The 27,215-nt window shown below is 38.0% G+C and overlaps 2 protein-coding genes across 13 annotated transcripts in view; both read left to right on the top strand.

Annotated features, from left to right (window-relative positions):
• The window catches only part of NRG1 (neuregulin 1), a 1,019,909-nt gene that overhangs the window by 872,534 nt on the left and 120,160 nt on the right, over positions 1–27,215 (top strand). The window contains exon 1 of one of the 12 annotated variants that reach the window (XM_075997406.1): positions 24,169–25,486. The exons of 6 other annotated variants lie outside the window; for them this stretch is intronic. In XM_075997406.1, the coding sequence (XP_075853521.1) occupies positions 24,820–25,486 (667 nt within the window). In that variant the 5' untranslated portion in view covers positions 24,169–24,819. Of the gene's footprint in view, positions 1–24,168; positions 25,487–27,215 lie in introns of those variants that run through there. 5 more of the 12 variants (XM_075997407.1, XM_075997408.1, XM_075997396.1 and 2 more) reach the window with 5 other exon arrangements.
• LOC142864150 (uncharacterized) lies at positions 24,284–24,466 on the top strand. The gene has a single exon (XM_075997409.1). It carries the CDS (start codon positions 24,284–24,286, stop codon positions 24,464–24,466), a length of 183 nt encoding a protein of 60 aa, XP_075853524.1.

Genomic DNA, 27,215 nt, shown 5'->3' with positions numbered 1-27,215 from the left:
CCTTAATGACTTCTCTCTCAAGTGCCAGCTGCTTGGTGACCCCGTTTTGCAGACAATTCTGTTGAATGCTATAAAAAATACAATTGTTATTCCAGCCACTTTAATGAATTAAGCACCATCCATTCCAATTTAATATATAAACGAGGGAAAGAAAGCTGAAGAGTCTAGTGAATAGTCTTGGGAAAGAAAATGAAGATAAGTCCCTGGGAAATTGTCTTAAAAGTAGTAATATGTGTTTCAAATACAAATAATAGCAATCACTGATTGAAGCCTTGCTGTGTTGGGTGTTTTACGTAAATGACTCACGATCTGAGGAAACCTTATTCCGCTTTACACGTGATGAAACTGATGTATCTTGTCCAAATTCCCACAAGCAGCATTCAAACTCAGTACTCTAGCCTGCTATGATGCATAAGGTTTTGTTGCCTCAAAGAAAAAGTCTGTACTGGATTGAAAAGTTGCCTTTGATGGGTTGGGAACATGCGTGGTAGATTAGGGTAAATCAGTTGACTAGGACCAGTTGAGCCCCTATGATTTTTTTTTTTTCTTTCTTGAGACAAGGTCTTGCTCTGTCTCCTAGGCTGGAGTGTAGTGGTGCATTCATAGCTCACTGCAGCCTCTAACTTTTGGGCTCAAGTGATCCTCCCATCTCAGCTTCACCAGTAGCTGGGACTACAGGGCAGGAGCCACTTCACCTGGTTAATTTAAGTTTTTTAGACACAAGGTCTTACTATTTACCCAGGCTAGTCATCAACTCCTGGCCTTGAGCGATCCTCCCACCCCAGCCTCCGGAGTGGCTGGGATTACAGGCTTCAGCCACAGTGCCCTGCTCTCCTATGATCTTAATGTTACACATCGAAGCATGACAGGTGAATGAAATGGAGAGAATACAGACAGGATGGACTCATGCTCTTAGGTCTAAATATTAATACTAATGCTGCTAATTACTTTGTCATCTTAGGCCAGTGACTTAACTTCATTGAGACTCTGTTTCTGTCTGTGTGATCCTGTTTGTCTTAAACATACATTGGGAAGCCTAATGTGAGAAAATGAATGTAAATCATTTAGCACAGCTCTGCTTTAAGGTGCCTCCTTCCCCCATATATGGAAGAGAACTTACGTGAAAAGGGGGCATGGCTGTAAGAGGATGAAAATCAGGGAATCCTCACATCTTACTTGAACAACATTGGGAAATATCCTTATTATTGAAGAAGGAAACTAGTTTATGATTTTCAGCCTAAATGATGATGCTGAAAGTTCTTTGCCAGCAAATCACAGTGCCTTTTCAAAATATTATATATTCTCAGCTAAGGCTGCATTTCAAAGGAACTTATCCAAGAAATCCTCTCTGAAATCTCTGAATGAAATGAACAATTCAGTCTTTGATTTGGCACCTGAAAGAGCTGCAGGAAAAAATGTCTTTTGTCTACGAAGACATTTCCGACATAACAAGATACAGCATTTTCCCTTGGGAATAGCACACTTGTCTGTATTGATTAGATTGGACCAGGTCTGGATGGCCCATTGGTGAGATTTTTGACCTGTGGTTCATACATTCCACCCTCAGCTGTAACTGACTTACCTGCTTTAATGGTAAAGGAAACTGCGGAGACCTTTAGTAAATTATTCTCAGCTGGAAAAAAAAAATGGCTTTTCAACGTTAGGTCTTTATTTGGTGGTAAAATGTAAACCTGTCCTGTCACTGTTAGAGAGCTACTTCTAATTGAGTGCAAATTGTGTTTTCATATTTTTATAAATGGCATTTCCAGGGGTTGGTGGCTCTGCCCACTGTAGAGAATGACAAACAAATTACCATCATACAGCAATAAAATAATAATTTAAAAAGAAAATTTCCCAACTAATATTACTCTATCTTTCCGATTGTCTGGAGAGTTCATTACAGATTTTTAGGACAACAACACAGTGACACAGAACAAGAGTTGGTGCTTGTATATCATGACCACTCATGCATACAGACAAGTTACTGCCTTCATGTTCTGTTCATTTATTTTAAGTGAACGTGCCCTACGTTTTTCTTTTTTTAAGTACTGCCTGCAACTGTAATAAAATTCTTCAGATCTGCCTTTGCCCTTTCCAAAATTATTCAGTGCCTTCCATTGCACTCCACTACTGGATGAGATAATCTAAAAACTTTCGATCAAGCTCTAACCTTTTGTATTTGGTTGAAATTAACCTTTTACAAAATGATTCTTTTTGAGCCCTCAAACTATATGTTTGTATGTTTGTGTGTGTGACATGTATATATAAATACATGATATGTGTACCATACTTTATATTTTATAAGACAGATTTTCATATTTTGAGTCATTTATTCACATAACTCTGTGGCTTAGATTTTATCCCACTTATCCAGTGAGAGACTTGAGATTCAGAAGTTTGGACTTGTCCAAATTCAAAGACCACATACGTGGCAGAGCAGAAATTTAAATCTGAGTCTTGTCATTTCAAATCTCATGGTCATTTATTCAAATGTCTTATGGGATCTGTACAGCTAGCTTAAGGAACAACTTTCTTTAAAAAAAAACACAAAAGGTATCAAAATGGATTTATTATAAAGCTCCAGGAATATAATCACACTTACCCAATACTTAACCCAAAGCCAGCTTTTATATAGAAATAACACACTCTCCACAATTAACAAAGTAATGAAATGGACAGGACAGTCCTCAGTTAGTGGCAATAAGATTCAAGAGTTTAATACTATAAAAGGAGGCAGAAACTATTGGCCTAGAACTTTCTGAGTGACTTGTTACTTTGAGAATAATGTGGGTGTATTTCAAGACATGCTGTTACAGAGATGGGAATAATCTTAAAGCCATTGATAAGAATAAGATCTGCTAATAAGAATCTGATCTTTGGTTGGTCCCAGTGCAGTGGTGTTTCCAACTAATTGATCACAACCAGTTACAGATTCCTTTGTCCCTTCTCCAATCCCACTGCTTCACTTGAACAACCTTTAAAAAAAATAAAAAATTTTAAAAATTAAAAAAAAAAAAGGAATCTGATCTTCATCAAACAGTCACATCTTCCTCCCTGGTAGCTGGTGTTTGGGAGAAATGCATTGCCTTATTCCAGGCTAAGTACTATTTAATTTATTGCATAATATCATAAATCCTGGAAACTCTTTGTATGATAGTTAAATTCATTAGTAGCAAATTATCAGATACAGAGCAATTACTTCTCTGTATTTTATTCTTTTGGGGACTTTTTACTGGAATATTCTCTGCAACATTTTTTTATCTTCCATTCTGGTTATCAAGTGGAAGAAGGAAGGATATCTTTATTTTGACTGTTTTAAGAGAAGTATTGAAACTATAGTGTTTTTAACCATTAGAGCTAGAGCAGTGAAATAGATTATACAGGGTGCCATACATAGGGAAAATGCGAAATTGCAGCTAAAGGTACCTTTATTAAAAAAAAATTCATTACAGAATTTTTCCTTTATATGGAGACTTTTGGGATACCCCATATATAAATATTTTTTAAAAAATTTAAAAAAGAAATGGTTCAGTGAATGCAAGAGGATGGAAACAGAGAGGTATACCAAGAAAGCATCTAGGGGAACAGAACTAGCAAGGTTGTGATGAGGGTACATGTGCTGCACTTGGTGGCTTTCATAGGTCTTCAGTTTTTTTCGAGTTATCTAGGGATCTGACATCCAGGAAGCTGGGAAGAGAGGCCTTTAAATTGAAAGACCCTGGAAGCTACAGGAAAAAGCTTCCTCCCCGCCCCCCAAAAAAGAAGCAGCTAGAGAAAAAGGATGAGGAACAGCGTGATAGTGCAGCCAAATAAGAATTCTGGACAGTGACTTGGTTTAGGGAAGTAGCAAGTGATAGAAATTCAGCTCTAAAGAGGTTAAATATAAAGGGACTATACTGGCGTTCATGATGGGACCAATTGGTCCAGAGCCTGCAGTGCTGTAACCTACTGGTTTCTTGGTCTTTAAGCTTTGCCTCTCTGCAAACGTTAGTGAGCTCCATTCCCAGGGGGGTTTCTGGGCCTGACAGGGAGATAGCTGCTGGTAGCTCTAAATGAACCCCTATCTTTATAGCTCATAGTCTTTAAAGCAGAGAAAGTCTACTCCCTATCCAAACAGCAAATTTTAGGGAAGCATCTGATTGGCTCTGATTGCATCATATCCCTGCCCCTAAAATACTGTATCCAGGGAGATTAATGACTCCAGTTGAGTGGGGGCTGGGTCCTGTGGTCCCGCTGTGTGTGTTGGGGTTAGTGAGGGCAGATGGGCCCAGCCCCCTGGGGACTGGCTGGTGCAGGTTCATTATAGAGAGGAGTTCTGTGTCAAAATAAGGGAAAAAAAAGTGAGCTAGATAGGAAAACCACAACACAATCATCTACCACTGATGGGCAAACAACCTTTGGAAAAAAAAAATCAGGAAATAGATAATTAGTAACAGAATCTTAAAGGAAAATTAAAAATAGGTATTTTTGAAAATTCTGTTTAATTTGGGCAGATAAAACTAAAGCAGGATGAGCAGTCTGAAGAATATAGTGAGTTAGAAAACTAAAGACAATTGCAATATCATTTTTTAAAAGACCCTTTATTAGGGCATTATAACCATTCTTAAGAATGCCTTCTTTTTTAACCCAGGAAGTAAGTGATGCCTCATGGAAGAAAAGTGGAGAAAAGTAGAGAACTGAGTTACGATTTTCAAACGCATGGGAAGCATTTCGAAATCTGTAAAATGCTCTGAGTTAAAAGTCACAGTACTTGATACAGATCTTTAAAAAAATATTGTATGATGAAGGAGATTTGGAAAAATTGCTAGTTTCTTTTACTGAAGTAATTGTATTTTGATTTGTTTTTGTGTTTTGTTTTTTTTTTCCAGTTGGAAAAGAAACAGAAGCATGTTTAGCCCATTTCATTTAATATTGTATGGGAAACTCACAGATCTTGTTTAAGTGTGAGATAACACTAGTTGAGGTTAAACCTAAAGAAATTAATGATTTTAGTAGTTATCTGTGAGCATCTCCCACTTTTCTCCATCCTACTCTTGTTATAAAGCATCTAGGATATGAGGTGCTTGGATGCTTGATTCATTTCTTTAATAAAGGTGCTGTGAATACATAGTTCAACTAATCATCAAAAAAAAATGCTGGAATGGCACTTTTCATTTTATCTCTACCAGAGGTCAGCAAAATCTTAAAAACCAATTATATGGGCCACTGTGGGTTATATCCTAAAACTATACTCATCTTCATTCAATTTCGTAACTATCTGTATTTAGATGATTTCGTATTTAGGTTGAATTTGTTCGCCAAATTTGAGCTCTTGATTTGTTCTTTGCTGAGATATTTTATAATCTTCTCTTGAGTGAAGACAAAGCTTTTACAGAATATCAAAAGGAGAGAGCAAAAGAAAAACGGATAAAAAGAGAGAGGAAGGGAGGGAGGGAGAGACAGAAGCACGCTTAAGAATGCCTGGCTTTGCTAAAATATTGCCAGAACTTTTATTTGTAATTATCAAAAATTTAATCAGTCTTTTAATTTTTAAAAGGAATTCTGGACTATTAACCTCTTTATCTCAATAGTAAGGAAAGTAAAATATCGATAGGGATAGTGACTCCTAAGGTCAAATAGCAAGTGAGTGGTGAATGTAGGATTATAAAATTTGATGGCTCTGTGTTTTTTCTCTTTGATTCCTACATCACTGAACGCTTTCTCTCTCTTTAATTAAGAGAAACAAATAGTTAATAACCCAGTTCCTACTGTATTCCAGCATAAGGCTAGGAACTGTGGATGCATGTTTCTTGGGAAGTAGTCAGGGGAGAAGAGGATATAATTGGGGGAGATGAATAGGGCTTAAGGAGTTTACAGTGAAGTAAAAAGGTTAATTGTGGTTAATTGTGCCTAATGACACATAATCATAACAGAAAGTAGAACATGGCAAGGGGAAGACTTTTAAATCAAGTTATTTTATTTTTTAGAATATTGTTTAGGATAGAAAACCCATTTGTGGTATGTGATTTAAAAGAAAATATTATTTGGATAATTGTTTCTTTTTATTTTACTGTTGTCTTTCTTGTAAAGCAGCTAATCATTGCTTCTGCTTCATGTTTAAAGCTCATTCATCTTACCAAGAAGTCAGAATCCTGAAATTTATGCCATTTAAAAAGATGATGAATTTCTATGATTTACCACCAAAAGTAAAAGGCTAGTGAAGATTAAGAGGTGCCAGAAATTAATTCTCACTAAAAATAGGATTCGGAAAGCAGTGTGTAAAACTTGTAAAGAATTTAGAAATTTAACTAGAAACATCTAGAGGATCATAATCATGATTTGGTAAGTTGAATTACTGTTGATTATTAGACATGTATCCTTGATGCATAGATGGATTTACAAAGTCTATGTAACATATCTGAGGAGGTATTTTTATTTAGGCATCTGGAAATATATATGCAAAGGTTGCAATTTCTTAACTTTATTTCCGTTAAATAAGACTTTTTAAAACAAATTTTTACAGATTATTGAATTGACCCAAAGGTAGGAAAAATGGTGCATTTGGAAATGTTTGCCTAATTATAGCTAAGTGATCCAATAGTAAATTAAAAGATTAAAGTAAATCAATCCATTAAGATTATTAAGTATTGAAAGCAACATTTTCCCTTTGTGATGATTCCTCCCTCAATTTTCTTAAAATTCATTCATTGAGAGCAGTGACTAATTGACAAGAAGCTTCTGTGTCATTTGATCAAGTTTTCAACTACAAACTCCCCATATGGAAATCAAGATATATTAAGGAAAAAAATTCTACATGACACAATATTTAAAATGTTATTTTATAATCTATTATATATTAGATTATATATAATATTTATTTATATAAATGTTATTTATATAAATGTTATCCTATTTTTTAACCTAGAGATCTAGCTATTTAATCAGACTATAAAAATTCATGCCCTTCACAAATAATGTGGCTTTGGGAATACATCGTGGTTTTATTTTTTAAATAAATCTCAGTCTGTAAAGCTTTGAAGGAAGTTGCTATGTTAAAACAAACAAAAACAGAAGTTGTAAAACCTAATGTGCCTCACTTCTGATGAAATGTACTCGGAGGAATTCACCTTGTCACTCAGGATATATTTTTATGATAAAATATGACATGAAAGGACCATGAAGAGGAATAGCCTTACATATATCCAAGAGAAAATTATTTAAGTGGCCATAATAGGGTTTTTTTTTTTAAATAAGTTTTGTACATTTTCCTTACTGGATCTAGATGGGTTCTTTTTCTCTGTTGTCCTCATAGCACCTTCTTAATTTCACTTCCCTGATGCTCCATAGCATAACTGTGTCTTTGTTCAGACTTCCCTCAAGTTATCTGTGAGAAAATAAACCATACAAAGAGGCCCTGGGTATGTTTTAGGATAAATAGATTATGGGGGTGGAAGAATTACCTTGTATGTGCAAATGAGACTCTGTGTGTGAAAACAAGATAAGCTTTAGGAGGGAAATAGATGTCTCAAGGGCACATAAGAGGTTTACTAGAACGTTTAAAAATGTTTTTACAGTACAGGTAAAGCAGACTGAGATTTAAACTCATTCAGCTTAGGGAAAAAAATAAATAACGAAACATAATGTGTACTACTTGTACACACAGAAACAAATCTTATAAAAAAAACTGTCTTTTTTTTTTTTTTTTTAAGTTTCTAGAACCTTGGCTGTGCTCTTTAGGGTAAAAAGTGCATGGAGGAATACATCTAATAGAAGTTTCTGATAGAGAGGGTCTTTGTAAAGAATAGGGTTGGCTATAATCTCAATATTTCTCAAAATGTCATAACTTCCTCCCACCCTCACCTTTTTACTAGAAGTATAGACCTAGATATATTTTATTAAAATGGTGTTCTGAAATTATAAAAAATATTCTCTGTCCAATCAAGGAGCAAAAGCAAACCCTATTATTATTTCATTGTTATACTGAGATGTTAGACCCCAGCATTGCCCTCTTAGTGGTTCCAAAGCTCTTGTTTAAAAACACAGGCCTGTGCACGTCAGTTCCCACGCTGGAATGCAAGATACTAAGGGAGGAATTTTGGTTTATTTGTTTCTATTCTCACAACATATCACTATGCCAGTTCCCAGGAAGTATTTATTAAATGGATGTCAATATTAACAGTGAGTTAGTGAATATTTTTAGTTCAGTTATCATCATTTTTTCAAGTAGCGCACATATACAATTAATAGAAAATCACTTTAACCTGAAATCACCAAAATAGATATTTAAATATTTTAAAGCTAAAGTCTTAAAAAATAACATTGGCTTAATATTTGTCAGGGAATTTGTAACGTTTTGAGAAGCATCTGTACTCTGGATGCTTATATCTTAAATGTATTTTTACTTTTTACATCTGGAAGGAATTTCTTCGTTGTATCACAAGTAGTTGTCTTCATGGTGACTCGTGGGAATTCATTTCTCCTCTGTTGGGATTATCACAAATTATTTGAGAATCTATTTATTAACTGGTCGCTGTTCCTCTCTGTGGTGCTGAAGAGCCACTTGTTTGGGAATAAGGAAATTACCACAGTAGTTTCAATAAGGTGGATTTTTCTCTTATGATCATTAACAAATAACAAAAAACAGTAATAATTTTTTAAATGAGCACCTACTATGCATCAGATGCTTTTGTCTGAGCACCTGGTATATAATAGCACGTAGTATATAACAGTCCCATTATATAGATGGAGAGACTCACAGAGGCTCAGACAATTCAGTATTTGTTCAAGTTATATAACAAGTAGTAGGGAAGCAAGATTCACTCCTAGCCTTTCTGACTCCTCATCCTGTGTTCTTTTCACACATGGACAGCAGAGGTTGAGGGTGAAAGACAAACAGCCTCAGAAAACTCTTTTTGTGACTTCTGTCACACTTAAAGGACATATGATCATTAGAGCTACTTTCAGAAATGGCCTTTTTCCCCTAATGCAATGAGCAAATCAGCTCCATGAATCCAGGTTCCTAAGCAAGGTATGAAAATGTATACACACATTTGCTCTGATAAATGTCATTAAGATTAGAAAGTTTTAGGGACCAAATTATATTTGTTTGGTACTTGCATAATTTAAAAGGAGTACCATGAATCTCTCCCCCTCTGCCACCCACTACACACACAGATTTGAGATGCAGAGATATTGATGAGAGCATTGTAGATAAAATGCATATGTATTAAATATCCGAAATGCTCAGATTATTCAAAGAAAAGAATAAACATATTATGGGATACTTAGCCTCAAGTACTTCATCCTTGATTTTAATGGTAACTTTCAGATCATTTTTGAGATGCAGAATACAACCATAGCTTTTGTTTAAATCTCAAATTGGTATGGACAATTATTTGGTTTTATTTTATTTTTTTTTTTTTTTTTGAGACAGAGTCTCACTTTGTTGCCCAGGCTAGAGTGAGTGCCGTGGCGTCAGCCTAGCTCACAGCAACCTCAATCTCCTGGGCTCGAGCGATCCTTTTTGCCTCAGCCTCCCGAGTAGCTGGGACTACAGGCATGCGCCACCATGCCCGGCTAATTTTATATATATATATCAGTTGGCCAATTAATTTCTTTCTATTTATAGTAGAGACGGGGTCTCGCTCTTGGGGTCTCGCTCTTGCTCAGGCTGGTTTCGAACTCCTGACCTTGAGCAATCCGCCCGCCTCGGCCTCCCAAGAGCTAGGATTACAGGCGTGAGCCACCGCGCCCAGCCAATTATTTGGTTTTAACAGTCCCTACAGTAAGTTTTCTTTTTTGCATGTTTAGATCCACTTATTTTGTCAGTTTTTAGGTGTATTTTTTCCCCCTAGGCAAGATGGCATTCTCTTCCCCTGCTGCTGTTAACATTTGAAGCATGCTACCTCTTGTGCTGTGGTGTAAATTTCAATTGACTGACAATGATTAAACAGAAAATGAAACTTGAATGGCAGTATCTCAAAATCTACTTAAAGCCATGACAGATACCTCTCTGTAGCAATATATCAGTTTGAACACATGAAGAATAAGAAATTGTGGCTTTTTTTTGTGTGTGTGTCTGGGTTTCTTTTTCTTTGAAATCAAAGGGGCAAACATGCTGATTTTTCCTGGATCACTGAAACAGTAATATGGATTCCTAAACAGGGTGGACAAATACAAATACAAAATTAATTATACTCAAACTTGAAATATCTTACTGTGCACATACCTATTTTATACCAGTTGTAATTTCTCATTTGTGTACAGATACTGTAATAACATTGAAAAAAAAAAGAGTGCATGACCGTAATTAAAAAGCAAGCACTTGAGAAAGATAAGACACAAAGAATTAATTGGGATTACAGCTCTTCTTTCTGTATTGACTGCAAAAGCTGGGTGATCTCCTGAATTGTGCTTCGGGAGTGATCTCAAGTCTCCCTCCAACCCCCAGGGCTCTTCTTTTTTTAACATTTGTTATTACTTAGCTATTTTATTTGGCAGGGATCGCTTCTGTCTCATCTTCTAATGCACTGGCAAGGTTCCTATTGCCAATAGCTTAGAGCCTGCTACTGCTAGGGTAAGTGGCGCAGCCGAACTTTCTAGCCTCTGCATCCTTATAAATAATGCATGTGGTTTCCTGTAACTACATGAACTCTCAGACTTTTGTAGGCATCTCTTTGTTAGTCAGGGTAAAAGACCTGGGAGATGAACAGTTGTCGGAATAGTTATAGGCAGTTATTATCACTGATTAGGACCTGACTCTGATATCTGCATTAATCACTGGGTTAATGGTAATGGAATGCTTATGGTATTTATAGTAGACATAAACAAGAGACATAAAAAGAATACCTTTGCAGACTAAACTGCACGTTTAATTCAACATGCCATGCGCTGGCAATGTTAATCTAGGACCCTTTGAGACTCTGTTGCCCATAATTGGACCTCATTTACTCCTCATTTTTAAAACCTCCTTTAATGTACACAGAATCCATTGATTTTGGGGACAGTAGGGTGTGTGCACCTTGTTCTTAAGAACCAGTAGCAAGGAGATATTGGTTAAAGATAATACCTAATGCTCCAAGTAGCTTAGTGGTGTAAAAAAGTATTGGTTTTGTAATGAAGAATTAATAAGCTATTAGCAAGGTAAGTAATGTATACTCACACTTTTAACTTCAAAGTGTTTATAAAGGTAGGTAATTAAAAGTTAATGTTTCACTTTTGAGCATCAGAGAAATTAGTGTTTAAATAGGAGAAACCCATTTTTAAAAATGAAAATCATTTTAGCAGTGTTCTTTTAAAATGTACCTTCAAGTAATGTTGATAGAAAATAAGCAAGTTTCACCACATTATATGCCCTTTTCTTCACTGGACATGCCATAATTGGACATGTCACAGAATGACAGTGTTCAGCATTTAAGATTATGTTGTAACAATAAAAAGTTCAAATTGATTTAGATGTTGAGTGAGGAACTTGTTGTTCTACAACCTTGTATATTTTCATCAGAATTAATTAAAACAAGAAAAATTATGTTTCTAACTAGATAAAGGATATTAATCCTGATCATTTTATTATTGATTTCTTTAATTGCCATCTTTATTCATCTCTGAGCAGCTCATGCATTTATGAAGATTGATAGCTTATTACTTTCTTTAATACTAAAACTGGTTCTCTTTAGCGTTTGACATGCCAGTGATTTTGCAGAGCTAAGTTTTTACCAGAACTAATGTTTAATCAAAATACTTAATACTTACTTTTTGAATGATATCAGACTTCCTTATTGATTAGACTAAGTTCTATAAGCAACTACTTTTTAAATTAGATCATTAGATCTATATCTGCATGCATATAATTTAATTTTTTCTTTTTCATTTTGACTATCATTTTTTTCTTTGGTGAAATTTTAGACTTTCTATGAAGTTAACACATTTAATAGTTCACTGTACTTTGAAACTTACTTGGCATCACCAGTAAATGAGAATTCTCATTTGCAAAAAAGATAATAATAAAATAATATATAAGTGCTGTATTCATTTTATTTATTTTAATCTACCCACCCAAAACAATCAAGCTAACAGCTTTTTTAAAAAATCAGCTAATCATTACATTACTACTAGTCTGTTTTGGTGGGTGTTTTGTTTTGATGGTTACTGAGAATGGAAACAGATGGATTATGTTTTTCTGCCTCTAATTGACCAATATATCCAAAGGGCTCTTGCCTAACCATGGTCTGTCCCTTCTGGAATTGAATCTCTGCATTCCTTTTCTATCACTAGTCAAAACAAAACATTATCAGAAGAAAACATTTTCATAACTGGATCTTGAGTGAAAGAAAATTTCAGATACTTAGACATACGTATACAATAAACAGTGTTTCCTGACAGGCTCATTTAAAAATAAATAAATAAATAAACTCCAGTGTGTCAGCTGCACAAATAAAATTCATTATAAGACTATGGACTCTCACTTCTTAAATCTTTGCCTTTGTGTCTGGCTAAGAATAGGAAAACTAAGATTTCCATTAGAATATAAATACTGTGGAAGCTGGAAGTCTTTTTCCCCTATGCCTTCCTCCTCTTCCTCTCAGTCTTATGTACATTTGAGGCACTTGCTAAATCATCACTGAAAGAAAGGAAGGAAGGAAGGAAGGAAAAGAGAAAGAAAGAGAGAAAGAGAAAGAAAAAAGAAAAGAAAAGAAGAAAAGAAAAGAAAGAAATTGCCAAAGACAAAACTAGGATGTATCTGGAAAAACTTAGAAAAAGCTTACATTTAAAAATTAAATGGGAAATCTGTGGCAGAGGAAGCATTACCTAAAGACCACATCTTCCCTTTTCACTTAAATTCGAGTAATTGCTAATTTGCTGCAATGGCACAATGTTTTCAATGCGACATTTCCTTTAAAAAATTGAAAGGGAAATTGTATTTTCCTACTAAGCTCTGAGTTTCTGGAATTGCCTTCTTCCCTCATCATGTTGATGTTAGAAGAAATAAGCAACAGAGGACCCATCATACTGTTTAGTACATTAACATTTTTTTGATTAATATGTTTACCAGCAATAGCGTTTAAATGGGGTGGCTTCATCATGACCAATATTAAGCCGCATAACACAATTAAGATGACAACCCAATGTCGCACATTAAATTGGTGTTGAGAAAAGGTGCACTAATTTAAGAAATACTGAGTTCTGTCTGGAAAGTATCCAGCCATTGTTAATATACATATTCATATTACCTGGCTGGATACTTTCTGGACAGACCTCATAAATCTGTCCAAAGGGGAAATTGTGATATGCATGTGAACTTGTACATTCTCATTATCTTATTTTGCCTTCTTTTTCTTCCCTCTTCTCCCACTTCAGTCTTGTGTAGGTCCAAGTAAAAATTTTACTGTAGAGTTCAGCAAAACATAACCTCTTTTGTAACCGATCTTTATGACCTTTCTTTTTGAAAGTATTCTTCCATTGGAGCCAGTTGTTAATGCAGTATAAAGTTATTGTACAGTCGTGGGAAAAATGGTCTTTGAAATCTGATGGTTTCACCACTGATTAGTTGTGAAATCATGAGTTATCTTTGTATCTTCTCCAATCCTTTATTTTTCCATCTGTAGAATGAGAATGGTGCCACTTACTTTGCAGGCGATTATTAATAAGGGCTGATGTATTTATACTACTTGGCACAGTGTGTGACCTGCTTCTGTTTGTCATCGTCAGCCATCTCTTCCATTTCCTAAGGTGACTCAGACCTTACCACTCTCAAAATCTGAATCATGCCTTCGCTCTCTACAGGTGCCATTTGCTATTTCAGAGAAAAGAGTGAGTGTAAAATGGAAATTATTTTAACATCCTGCTACCAAACCTCCAAAACCTAGCACAATGCCTGGCACATACATGACTACTTAGTAATCCTTCTTTGGATGGATAGCTACATAAATTAACATATAAGAGTAGGTCTTTGGAAATGGTAGCTATTTTTATTATAACTAATACAGTGACCTTAAACATTTGAAATCTGCTTTTGAAAAGCAGGTCATCCTGAGGTTTTCCATTTTTTACCTGCCAGCTTGTGAAAAGAGGTTAGTTTAAATGCTGAAGATCACATTCTAGATCAGTTGCTGCATATTGGCTCAATTACAGTAATGCCATTTCATTCTGAGTTGGACAACTCAAGCATTTAGCCTTGATTTTTTTTTTTTACAGTAAGATAATTATTTTTGTACTCATTCAACACATTTTTTTTCCTAGCCATAGGTTATGTAAAGCCACCTGTTCTAAGAGTACAGTTAGCTCTGCACATGAGATGCCTAAAAATATTTTCTATTCTCATTGCACTTTAAAAAAAATTTTTTTAGAGAACCCTCTGCTATTCTTCTGTATTGCCAAATGCTTAGGCACCTTGCAAAGCTGCTTAATGAGTACTATTTATCTCACTAGATTCTTTGGTTTTAAGGGTGTGAATGGGTAACAATAATTTAACTTTTGATGTACCCTGAAGTTTCCCATCCAAAACTCTTTTCTTGGAATCTTTTTGGGGGTGAAAAGGAAGAATAAAGGAGATCCCATAGATATCTTTTTAGATGTTTTGCCATCAGTGACAGCAGTAGACATTTGGAAGGACATGCTGAAAGAAGAGGGTGGGCTGAAGCCAAGAATTGAATGTCGAGTTAAGGAGACTTAACCTGAGGGTGGGTTATTTCTCTGACCTCTAGTGACAGTTGTGGCAAAGCCTCAGGGAAGGATTGTTGAGAAACACTTCAAAAAACATATGTTTCATTTTAGAATTCTATCTATCTAAAAGCATTTCAAACCATTCAAGTTAAGCCTATCCTTTCTTATGAAGGTACACGGAGGCCAAAAAGAAGCATAAAACTCTCTGCATTGCAGTGATATGTAAAAGAAGTACATTTCCTGTTAAGTTAAATTGCTCTGCCTGCCTCTTACTGTCAGGGACATGATTTAGTTAAATACAGATGCTTTTAGAGGGGCTTTGTATTGCATCATACATATTTAATAGTTTATATAAAATATCTGTAGGAATAACTGGGTGGGCAATACAGCAGTGGAGAAGCTCAACCTCCACATCACAGCCCTGGCTTTCTAGTGTCCACTGACCAGGTGACCATTGGAAAAGGTATATTTAGTCTGGGAGTGTCCCATGCAATCCACAGATTCTATTTATTTCAACAGAATGAAGCTCTCCACCTAACCCTTCCGATTTTTTCAGCAGTGTGAACTGTACATTTCCCCTGGTCACATCAGCCATAGATGTTCCAATTCCCTGGTGATGGAAGTATAGCATTAGGAGAAAATCCCTTCTTAATACATAAGATGATATTGAGTAGGGGGAGGGGTGCAGAAAAAGCTCTTAGGTTTTCTACAGCAATTAATGGTTTGCCACATAAAGACACCTCACTGTCATTAGATAATGGTTCAAATTATATGTCTTTTACCCTTGATGTAGTTTTGAAATTCATCTTAAAAATCAGTTCCTTAAAGTAAAAGTGGTAGGGCTAGGCAGGATGTGGGGGGAGGGGAATGGCAATGTAGGAAGCGAATTTAACCAAGTGTAGGTTACTAGATGCAGAATTGGTGGATTGTGTGTTTGGCAGAGGTAATGAATTTGTATAATAAAACTTTACTATAGCGTATCAAGACGGATTCTCTATAATGGGCAGAAACCACCTTAAAATAAAAAATAAAAAAAATTCCAGCATTTTATTACAAAATTTTCAAACACAGAAGAGCTGAATGAATTGTATAGTAAACAAACTTATACCCAATACCTAGATTTTACCATTAACTTTTTACCTATATTTGCCTATCAAATGCCTACACATTTATCTATTCAACTTTTTATTCTTTGATGTCATTTCAAGTAGGTTGCATATATGGGTTCATTCTCCCCCCAAACATCTCAGTATGCATGTTATGTATACTTTTATTCTTTAAAAGAATATGTAGGTAATGAATTATGCCAGCAAATGCAATATGCTTTTTTTCTTGAATAATCCACCATATTTGGACCTGAGGTTTTCTAGTGATCCTATTTCTGACTATGACTTGGCCAGCAGAAGCCTTCTTTTTCCTGTTCCCTGACAATCACTCCTTCCCCTGTCCTGGTCTTTTAATTCTCTACTTTAAAAGAGGATGTAACCTTGGCCCCCTAATTCTCAGATATTGACCATTCTTGATATACTATGTGTTTGAACCACTTCACGTATTAGGGTGACTTCCATTTTGACGTGACAACCTTCCTTCCTGAAGATACCCTTCCTTCTTAGCTGTACCCGAGATTCTCTATATACCTCTGCATATCAGCAATAAAGCTAATTGTAATGGTCTCACCATGTAGGTAATGTCTCACCTCCAGCCTATTCTCAATTGAAAAGTGTTGGGTTCTATAGCCCACACTCCGTGTATCCACTTAGTTTGATGAAATACTGTTGAATAACTGAGTCCAAATGTGAACATTGGTCTCTGAATATCTTTCAGAAAGAGGACCGTTAAGTAGAGTTGGGACCACAAGTGACCACAGGAGTGTTAAAATGGAGTAAACTTTCAAGTAGACACAGTCCCAGTGAAAGGGTCAAAGTGAGATATTTCTATACATCATCCATGGCCTTAGTGACAGAAAATATAAACTCTTCAACCAAGTGTCTGTATCTACATTAGCAGTACGTAACTGAAGAGATTTTCTTTGTAGAAACTCATTGAAAGGTAAGAGCAATAAACATGAATTCTGGTCCTGACTGTGAAATTAATTCCCATGTGACTCTAAGCAGGTTATTTTTTACCTCCTGGGAACTTTTTTCTTGTATAAAATAAAATTCATGGGTAAGGCCTATTCCAGCTCCAACACTAAGTTGATGAAAATTTGACTCTTATTATTATTGAGATTGTGGTTTGTCTTTGCATTAAACCTAAGTCCTTTACCCCAGATAATTTCTGGCATGGAAATAAAAGAAAAGAAACAAGTCTTTTTTTTTTTTTTTTTTTTTTAGCACATCAGACTCCAGCAATGTATTGTGTGATGGATGCTAGAAAGTTTTGAGTTGGAGGTCAAATCATAAGATATTTTTATCTTTTGGCTTTCAAATTCGTATTTTTAAAGTAATAAAAATTGTGACAATGCAGGAAAAGTTTCCACCCCTTGGGCTGAGAAGCAGCAGAGAAATATGAGATTGGCATTTCAGTTTAAATCAAATACTTCTGCTTCTATGAGCATCTGCTTCTGTGACCTTACAGCTGTATTGCCTGTCAGCTAGGTGGCTGCCCAGGAATGCCGAATCACTTCTGGAAACTGCGTATATTTTTATTTCTTCCCCCTTTTTTTTTTTCCCTTTGGTACAACTTTACGTTTTCATTTTGATCAGCAACAAGGAGAAAGAACTGTGTAGACTGTAAGAAAAATGTGTTTTGTAAGATGTTTCCTCTGGCTGAAGTCTTTTCAGATTTAGAAATCTGGACCATGTTTAAAAGTACAACCCTTCAGGTAATTTCTTTCCCCAAGGTTCCTTTATTCTGGGTAAGTTGCACAGGTTTATTTTATATATGGATTTATGTGAAGTTTCAGAGTCTCTTGAGTAGCTGGTACCCTCTTATGGGTAATTCAGAACTGCTTCACATGTATATAACCTCATGCTCAACCATGTCTCTCTATTTTAAGCAGGAGATTTAAAGATCAAATTAACACATATTTCTAGAGCATTTGCTTTAAGTAATATGCTGTGCTATATACTAACCATATTTCTGGTTTGATTTAGGGACCTTTTTTTTTTTTTTTTTTTTTGAGACAGAGTCTCGCTTGTTGACCAGGCTAGAGTGAGTGCCGTGGCGTCAGCCTAGCTCACAGCAACCTCACAGTCCTGGGCTCAAGCAATCCTTCTGCCTCAGCCTCCCGAGTAGCTGGGACTACAGGCATGCGCCACCATGCCCGGCTAATTTTTATATATATATATATTAGTTGGCCAATTAATTTCTTTCTCTTTATAGTAGAGATGGGGTCTTGCTCTTGCTCAGGCTAGTTTCGAACTCCTGACCTCGAGCAATCCACCCGCCTCAGCCTCCCTGAGTGCTAGGATTACAGGCGTGAGCCACCGTGCCCGGCTTAGGGACCATTTTGTAGAGTTAGGTAACCAGCAACTGAACTTTAAACAAATAACTAGTGCTTAAGAATAAATCAAGTTCCAGGACTTTGATTTTTGAAACTTTACTGAATTTGTATTAAACGGACATTGGTTATCAGAGGTATTTCTTCCTTGTTTTTAACCCAAATTTCTCTTATTGCATAAAAATATATCCATTATTATTTTTGTTAAATATGATTGTACATGTACATTGTACATTGTGCACAAAAGCCTAAGTATCTTTTGCATTTTTGTTACATTTGCCATAAGACTTGAGGGAAAACCAAACAAACTGAACACTCTGTTAGCTGTGTTGTTCTATCCCCCGAACTTAACTGTATTGGTGAATATTAATGAAACAAAGCAGAGATGCTTGTTCAGGGTAACTAAGCCAGCCTGTATTGCTCTAGTAAACATTATGAATGACCATCCATCCACATAACATCAGAGTAGACATTATAAAGGTAATTTTTATTTTGCTTTTTTTTCTATCACACACACATCTGCTTCCCCCCAATAATTTAACATTGTTTGCATTTACTCACATGGGTCAATCTCTCTATCTTAGTACCCCTGTCTGTTTTCCCGTAGTTGACACTCTGCAGTGTGGTAGTTTTCATTGTGATACATTCATTCAACAAATACTTATTGCCTTCTGTGTGTTTGGGCATGTTCTGGGTACTAGGCTATCGCAGTGGATGTGGACACAAGTGCTTGGTCTTATGCAGCTTACATTTGGGGTGAGTTTATCACCCATTTGATAACAAAGCATGCTGCGTAGAAAATACAGATACTACAGGATAACTGCCACTTTCCCCTCATCCTTTGCACAGGTTTCTAGTACAGTACTTCACCCCAAGGATCACAGAAGCTCAAAAAAGATGTAATAAATCGATATGTCATTGAGAGTCTCAATTCAAAAGAAGTTTTTTGAGAATTTGAGCAAAGGCTTATCATTCTTTCCCATTTGATTCCCTTAAGACATTATTTCCCCATTCTTCAACTTTGTTCACATTCTCCTACTTAAAATACACATATTGCATTATCAGTATGTATATTATTATATATATGTATATTATGTAAATATACATATTGCAACATGAAGTCAGAGTTTATGGTTAATAAGTGTCAGAGATTCAATGCTGATTACCTATTGATGCTTTCTGGAAGAAGGGGCAACCTACTCATAACAAGGTCTCATTATTTTAGGGCAGTCCACTGGTACAAGTGGTCAGAGATGACGTGTTTTCCTTTTAAAATTAAATGGAGAAGCCGAAACCATGCTGAGTGTCCAGTGTAATTTTTTCCATTGAGTTGAAATCACATAGCAAGGTTAACCATCTTAAAATCAGCAACTCAGCGGCATCTCATCAAAATGTTGTGCAGCCACCACCTCCATCTAGTTCCAGATCATGTCTAGTGTAATTTTAGAAGAAAAGTGACTTGTAAAATTATCAGTCAACGGTGTTTGTGTATAACTCATGATTTTACTTATGAGGAGCGAGGAATTAATAGGTTCTCTGAAAGTAAACTTACTGTAAAAGTAAAGTAAAAACATAAACTTACTATAACTGTCACATACAACAAAATTATCATTCTATATAAAATTCTCACATCCTCATCTTTGAGATCATTTACTGTATCTTGAGTTGCAAAGGATCTAAACTCATAAAGAACACATTGTGCCAGAGTACATTGATCATCATGTTGCAAAATGAGAACACAGAAGCACAGTCAATATCAGGCATTTGATACAGCATCTCACAAAGTAATGCTTGAAATTAAGTCAAATTGTCTTCTCTGGGAGCATTTTCATTGGGTAAGAATAAAGTACAATCAGAGTTTTGACTCACCCTCAAAGTGGGCAGAAAATACCTGCACAATAAGTAGGGTGAAATGAGTTTCATCTCACCCATTTTGCATCATAAATAATGTAGAAGAACATCAAACAGCTCATGGATTTGGTTTGCTCTCAGAGACCTTTTCTGTTTAGCTGGGGACAGAAGAATTGCAGGAAAAATGATTAAATATTGGTATACTCCAAACTTTCCATCCACTGAAAGGATCTGTGCTGGTTGGAGGTTGAGCATAGTTGGGATAACAGAGTTTCACTAGAGTGGACTAAATTCATTTAAGGCATATTTTGGAATACAGAAAACTTGATAATTTTAATTTGGACATTAAAAGATTTGGAAAAATGGAGGGGGGTATAGAGGGTATTCAAGACAGATCAATATGAAGGAAGCCTGCCAATTTATGAGAGGCACTATAATCTGTATAATTCAATCTCAAATAAAAAATAAAACCAAACAGAATGTATGCATTGAATGAATAGCACAGCTCTAGGTTTGAAACAACCAAGTACAGAGAGTCCCTGCATTCAACCAAATCGCATTTGTCAGTCCGGTATATGTGATGCAATTATATAGTGACACAAGACTGTGAAAATGTGCCCCAGTAAATGGTATAGTTAAGAAATGTCTGTGATTTGGAAGAATGGGAAGGACCCCAAGTAGGATCTGAGACCCAACAGAGGGGATGTTTTTGGACAGGTAGGGGGTGGCTGGCAGGTCCATATGGGTACTCTAAGCCTCTCATAGAAGCAGCAAGTTCTTAAAGTTATCTTTAGGCCCTAGAGCTCTCTTTGAAAAAAATCAAAATTTTAGAACTCATTAGCAAATAGTTACCCCTTGTACATCATTATCTCCCAAAATGAAATTATTGCTGTCATTGAACTTTGTTCAGCCGTAAAATTTAGGAGCAAGGATAACCATTTTCAGATATACTTTCAGAGTCAAATAGCTAAAATACAAAGGGGAAAAAAAGTAAAAGAGAAAATAAGTGGGTAATATGGTCAAAAGCAAAATGGCATTTGTCATCTTGTCTCATCTGCTAGAGCTATCCTACATTCTTCTGATAGTAAAATAAATAAGAGTAATGTAGAACTAAATAGACTATCTTGAATTGAAGTAGCAGAGGTATTTTAGTATTTTTTTATTTGGTGATATAATAGGATTTCTTTCTTCATTGAAGCAGGCTGAGAAGGAAGCTGGAATATTATGAAAGTGGAAATATAAGTACATTTGACTTTGTTCTCTCAAATCCCATTCTATATTACTGTGTCTCCCCTTGACCCAGGTTGACTTACTAGCATTTACTTCCTTACGTTCTGTGCTGAGGTAATTGTGGCTGGAAATTCTTTGTCACTCTCTCCATCGGGATTTATTTCTTCTGTCCTTGAATCTGGACTGGCACTGGAGCTGCTTAACCAACTGGATTCAGTGGAAATAACTTATGCCATTTCCAGACCTGGTCTTTTAAGATAACTGACAGCTTGTGTTTTCTCTCTCTCGGGATACTTCCTCTCAGAACCTGGCCACCATGCTGTGAAAAGCTCAAGACACATGGAGAGGGCACATGTTTGTGTACCATTCGATAGCCCTATCTGAGCTCTCAACTGACATGTGGCAACAGCTGCCAGTCATGTGTGTGAGCCATCTTGAATGTTTCAGCCCAGTTGCACCTCTAGCTGATTGCAACCCCAGGTGACATCAAATGGAGCAGAAGAACCGCTCAGCTGAGCCCAGTAAACCTATAGACTCCTGGGATATAATAAAATGGTTGTCATTTTAAGGTATTTCAGGGTGGTTTGTTTCACAGCAATATATAACTGAAATAGCTTCCCAAAGAAAATCCTGAAACTGAGACTGTGGCAGAGCTCTCTATATAGATGATATTTAAATGGTCCATGCTTAATCTTTATAACTTCTCAAAATCACTTGGTAAAATTTTAGAAGTCTTATTTTGGAAACTAGGTACCCTTAAGTTTATTTACAAATCATATTAAGGTAATAATTCCTGTTTCATTGTTATACATCTTGGTTATCTTACTCTCCCATTGAATTTATATGTAAGCAGTACATAATCAGATGCACTCTTTTGATTAAAAAGGAAGAGCAGTATTTTTTGGAGAAATGGCCTGGGTCAGACCTTGTTCAAATCTTAGCCCTCTCATTTAATAGCTGTGTGTCCGTGGCTAAATTACCTAAGCTGCCTGAGCCCATGTTTCTTTATTTTCCAGATAATATGGAATGAGTGGGGTTAGTGAAGATCAGAAATAATGTACATTAAATGCTTCAATGGAGATTTTTCTATGAAATTTCATGTTCATTGTTAGCATCTGTGTAAGAAAGCTCTCACTACTTTAAAATCAAAGAGTTAAAGCTACAAAATAAGCACAGGAATTATTTTTAAATACCAGTTACTGGTATATAAATGCAGGTTACAGACAGATGAACTTAAGGATAACTCATTTGGCCTATAAGCTTGTCATAGTCATGGTTACAATTATGCAAATTGGTTCAGAATTTTGTTTTTGTTACTTACAGTGCAGCAAACACATTTTAAGATATTAATACCCTTTAAATAATCCATAATTATGGACTAATTTCATCTTGAAGGAAATGATCATATTCTTATCTCCTGCCATTTAAAGCTGAAACATACTCCAAGCAGTGAAGACTGTGCCGTACAAAATATGTGCTTAAAGCAGATTTTCGCAGGACTTGAGCTCTAAATTTTACCACTTCTGGGACTCGTGTGATAGATACATAGTATAGATTTAGAGAGAGTTTTAAAGACTCCTATTGACTTAGGGGAACAAAATGGTTCCTTGGAAACCATTGAGACGTCCAGTCGCAGTAAGTGTGGATTAACGGTTCAGATGCATTTAGTGCTCACTGACAGGCAACTGAATGCTTGGGGGAGGCTGTGCTCTCTGTTAGTGATGGTGCATTTTTCCTGGTATTTTAATGACTGCTGTTTTAAAAGAAAGAAAGAAAAAAGAAAAACCTCAGCATTGAAAACTATCTGCGAGGTAAAGCTACTGAAACCTAACCCAGCAGGCATGCATGCTCTTATAGAAAACTCTTCTTAGTACTTGCAGTGAGGTTATAGCTGAGGACATGTGGTGTATATTACAGTGCCCAGGGAATTCAGATCTCTGCAGTGTGCAGTCACTATGAAAGGCTAATTTGAAAATGAAGCGGTAGCCTTTTGCTCCCTCGTAGCTCTCTTACTTGCCAGTGCTTCCTGTTCACTTGACATTAGTCTAGTCTGCTTTGGGTGGGACAAGGGAAATGGAAATTTAAAGGGGACCAGAATGGGGACATGTGGACTTCCATCCCCTCCCTGAGCACTCCCTGCCTCCAGCGTACACACTCAGCATTTCACACTGGACATTGCCAAAGTCTTTCACGATCGTTGCAAAAACGGGCTAAAGGCAGAGCTGTCCATGGTTAGGATAAAAATGTTGGAACTGGTGGTTGAAAATCAGGTAATACCAGTCGTCTTGGTGAGCACAACTTATTAGAGGGCTAGGGAAGGAATGCTATCTCTCAGCAGCAGGCAGGAAGAAATTGCTCTTAAAAAGCTCACCTCTCCAGGGAGGAATCAGATATCAGACTTTGCCAAGCCTCAGGTCCAACCCATAAGGTCCCACCTACATCCCCCCCCCACCCCACCCCATCCCAGCTTTGTTAGATTGCTAGCATCGATCTCGCTGGCTTTTTCTGACCCAACAGTGGGTGCAGGAAGCAGAGCCAGCCAGACTGAAAGCAAGCAAGGTGGGGGTGTGGGGGGGGTGCGGTGGGGGGAGAGACTGGGGCTGCTTTTGTAGAGAAAGAAAGAGGAAGAGAAGGAAAGGGGCCGTGGGGACTCAGCTTCACTGGTGCCTGCCTGCTTCTCTTTGATTTGATGGCCTTTATTCCTTCTAATTGGATAAAATAGGAAGTCACTGGCAGTCCTGTGTTGCTGGGTGCGCTGATTTTACTCAGAGCAGCCAGCAGGTCGAGAGTGTGGGGAGAAGGGGGGGGGGTGGGGACCGGGATAGGACAGAGAGAGAGAGAGAGAGAATGTGTTTGGACGAGAAGGGGGAAGAGCAAGAGCAAGAGACCGAAGCCGGGCAGAGCCGCAGAGGAAGAAAGTGAATGAGCGCTCCAGAAGGACAAAGAGGAGTAGCCGGGCGGGGTGGGGACGGGGCGGGGAGCGCGTCACCGCCCCTCCCCGCGCGCTCCTGCCTCCGGGCCCTGCGCGCCGGCCGGCCGCTCGCAGGGATGCTCGGAGGGCAGGCACCTGCTGCTCTGTAATGATTCAGCCGCTTTCAGCCGCCGCGGGAACACAACAGGATGCTGTTGCTACTGTCGCTGCTGCCCCTCCTGCCGCCGCCGCTGCTGCCGCCGCCGCCGCTGGTCCTGCTCCTGCTTTTGCTGCTCCTGCATGACAGTTGTGTCCTCCATCTGAGCAGACACCAGCTTCAGATGCCCGAGGTGAGGAACATGCCTTTCGGCTTGGGCTACTGGTTCACCTAAATTCCCCGGCGAGCCCCGCCTGCCGTTCTCTCGCTCTCTCTGTGCCGGCGCCTGTCCCCCACGACCAGCAGCCGGGATGGTGTGGAGAAGCCTTGCAAAGAACTAGCAAAGTGGCCCAGGAACAGCAGCTCAAGAATTAATTGCGGTACACTTTTGTAGATGCTAGCAGCTTTTTTTTTTTTTTTTTCCCCCTTTCCTTGTTCCTTCCTCCTGAACTCTTCTTGCTTTTGATAATGGCCTTGGACTTGGACGGCTTATCGATTTCCCCCTCTGAGATGCTGTATCATTTGGTTGGGGGGGGCCCTGCGTGGTAATGGACCGTGAGAGCGGCCAGGCCTTCTGGAGGTGAGCCGATGGAGATCTCCTCCCCAGACATGTCCGAGGCCGCCGCCGAGAGGTCCTCCAGCCCCTCCACCCAGCTGAGTGCAGACCCCTCTCTAGACGGGCTTCCGGCAGCAGAAGACATGCCAGAGCCCCACGCCGAAGACGCGAGAAGCCCCGGGCTCGTGGGCCTGGCCGTGCCCTGCTGCGTGTGCCTGGAAGCCGAGCGCCTGAGAGGGTGCCTCAACTCCGAGAAAATCTGCATTGTGCCCATCCTGGCCTGCCTGGTCAGCCTCTGCCTCTGCATCGCCGGCCTCAAGTGGGTATTTGTGGACAAGATATTCGAGTATGACTCTCCGACTCACCTTGACCCCGGGGGGTTAGGCCAGGACCCTGTTATTTCTCTGGATCCAACTGCTGCCTCAGCTGGGTGGGTGTCCTCTGAGGCCTACGCCTCCCCTGTCCCCAGGGCTCCGTCTGAGACTGAGGTTCAAGTTACGGTGCAGGTTGACAATGCTGGCGTATCCTCTGAGCCTGCAGCGGCACCGACGCCCAAGAATCGTATTTTTGCTTTTTCTTTCCTGCCGTCCACTGCGTCCTCCTTCCCTTCTCCCACCCGGAACCCTGAGGTGAGAACACCCAAGTCAGCAACTCAGCCACAAACAACAGAAACTAATCTCCAAACTGCTCCTAAACTTTGTAAGTAGAGAGAGAGAGACAAGCGATGGTGAACAAAGGCATGGGGTGGGTGTGAGGTCCCAAAAGATGTTCTCTAAGAGCACATAGCTGTTTCCCTTTCTCCTTGCGTTTTACTTGCCTGGTTTAGTGGAAGCGAATCATGTGACTCAGAGGCTCCGGCTGGCATCTCCGGGATCAGTAAAAAGATCTCGTGAACTCCTGGTCTGAACCAGGAGCCGGTGCTCTGGCTGCAGCTCCCTCTATCCGGATTGTTAAATCTGAGGTTGGAGACGCAAAAGTTCAGCATCTGCCAAGTCATGCTTGAATTTAAGTTAAACTCAATTTGTTTCAAACACTTTTTAAAATTAAAACGTCAGATCATCCTTTTGTAGATGTGCAAATGTGACTTCCATTCACCAGTGAATACTATTTTGTGTCTTCCCATTATAGACCTCCTATCACCTTTTCCAGTACCATCTACCTCCCAGCAACCCCAAGCTACCCCAGTTGTCTTCCTCTGTCTCTCCTTCCTATTTCCTAACCACTCTCCCCACCTTTGTGTTTTAGTTGGTTCTTTCTCATGCTCCAGCAAGTCTTAAAACATTTACGATGCTCACCCCTCAGCAGCTTAAGACTACTGCTGTCCTGCCCAGATTGTAGTTTTGGTTACTGAGCACTTACTAGGGGCAGCAGCTTTATTTTGTGCAGGATGCAGTACAATTCTGCATGAAGGGATTTCCCCGAATTAGTCTTGTCTTCTATAATTAAATGTTTAAATAGCTTCTTTGGCATTCATTAAAAAGGACAAGATCCATTAGTAAGGTACATTGTTTTCTTTTTTTAAGACGTGTCATCTTAGCCTGGCAGATTGCAGCAGCCCGGTTTAATAACCTGTGAGCAAAGGGAGCCCACGCTCTTAAAACGATACAGAACAATATATTGCTGTTTGCGCTGGGTCACTGCAGTGGCTTTACAATGGAAAGTTGACAACGGTGAAACCATGACTAGTCAGATTGTTCAGAGCGTCGCTATAGAAGGGAGGAGTTTTCTCTAGCTTTTTATTTAAAAAATGTTTGTAGTTTATTCTTGTTCTGTTTTTATCATTCTTTACCATTGATGAATATTTACTTGGTAGAAAAAAGTAAAAGATCAGAGAATTTGATTCTTAATAACGTGTTAAATCTCATAGAGTTAAAAGAGCAGGTGAGGGAGGGAATCTGTGATGAAATACTCCTTCTGTTTTCCCTCTAGATGGTAACGAAGAGTAAAGAATACCTTTTCCAGACATTGTGTTCCATATAAAGTAGAGTGATGTGTTGTAGAAACATAGGAAAACTTGATTTGTGCTTGTGATTCAAGAGTATTTCACGTACACACAAGTTTCAGTGGCAAAGATTTTTTATTTTATTTTAAAGAGGCTTATTTTCCAGGTGTAATTAGGGAAAACCTCCTTCATGCAGACACTGCTTTGTATCCTTTTATCGAGTCCCTGAAGCATTATTAAAGATCTGACAGACATCACTGCATTCGCTGCCTCTTCCCACCTGGCAAAATGACCAAGAAACAATACCCAGGTGGAATGGCAGGCTATAAAAAGCAAGTGCAGGTCCTGCATAGAAAAGCAAAATTCCCCAGGAGGACAAGATCACTTCTTTGTCTTTATCAGTTTAAACTGAAGTCTTGAATTAAAATGTGCCTGATGCAGTTGTCCAGAGAAAGAAAGATGGCCCTTTGAAAAGCTCTTTAAGTC

The sequence above is a fragment of the Microcebus murinus genome, chromosome 24 (genome assembly GCF_040939455.1).
Source record: "Microcebus murinus isolate Inina chromosome 24, M.murinus_Inina_mat1.0, whole genome shotgun sequence".
Lineage (NCBI taxonomy): Eukaryota > Metazoa > Chordata > Mammalia > Primates > Cheirogaleidae > Microcebus > Microcebus murinus.
The sequence above is the reverse complement of the archived record's forward strand: the minus strand, read 5'-3'. Positions and strand labels throughout refer to the sequence as shown.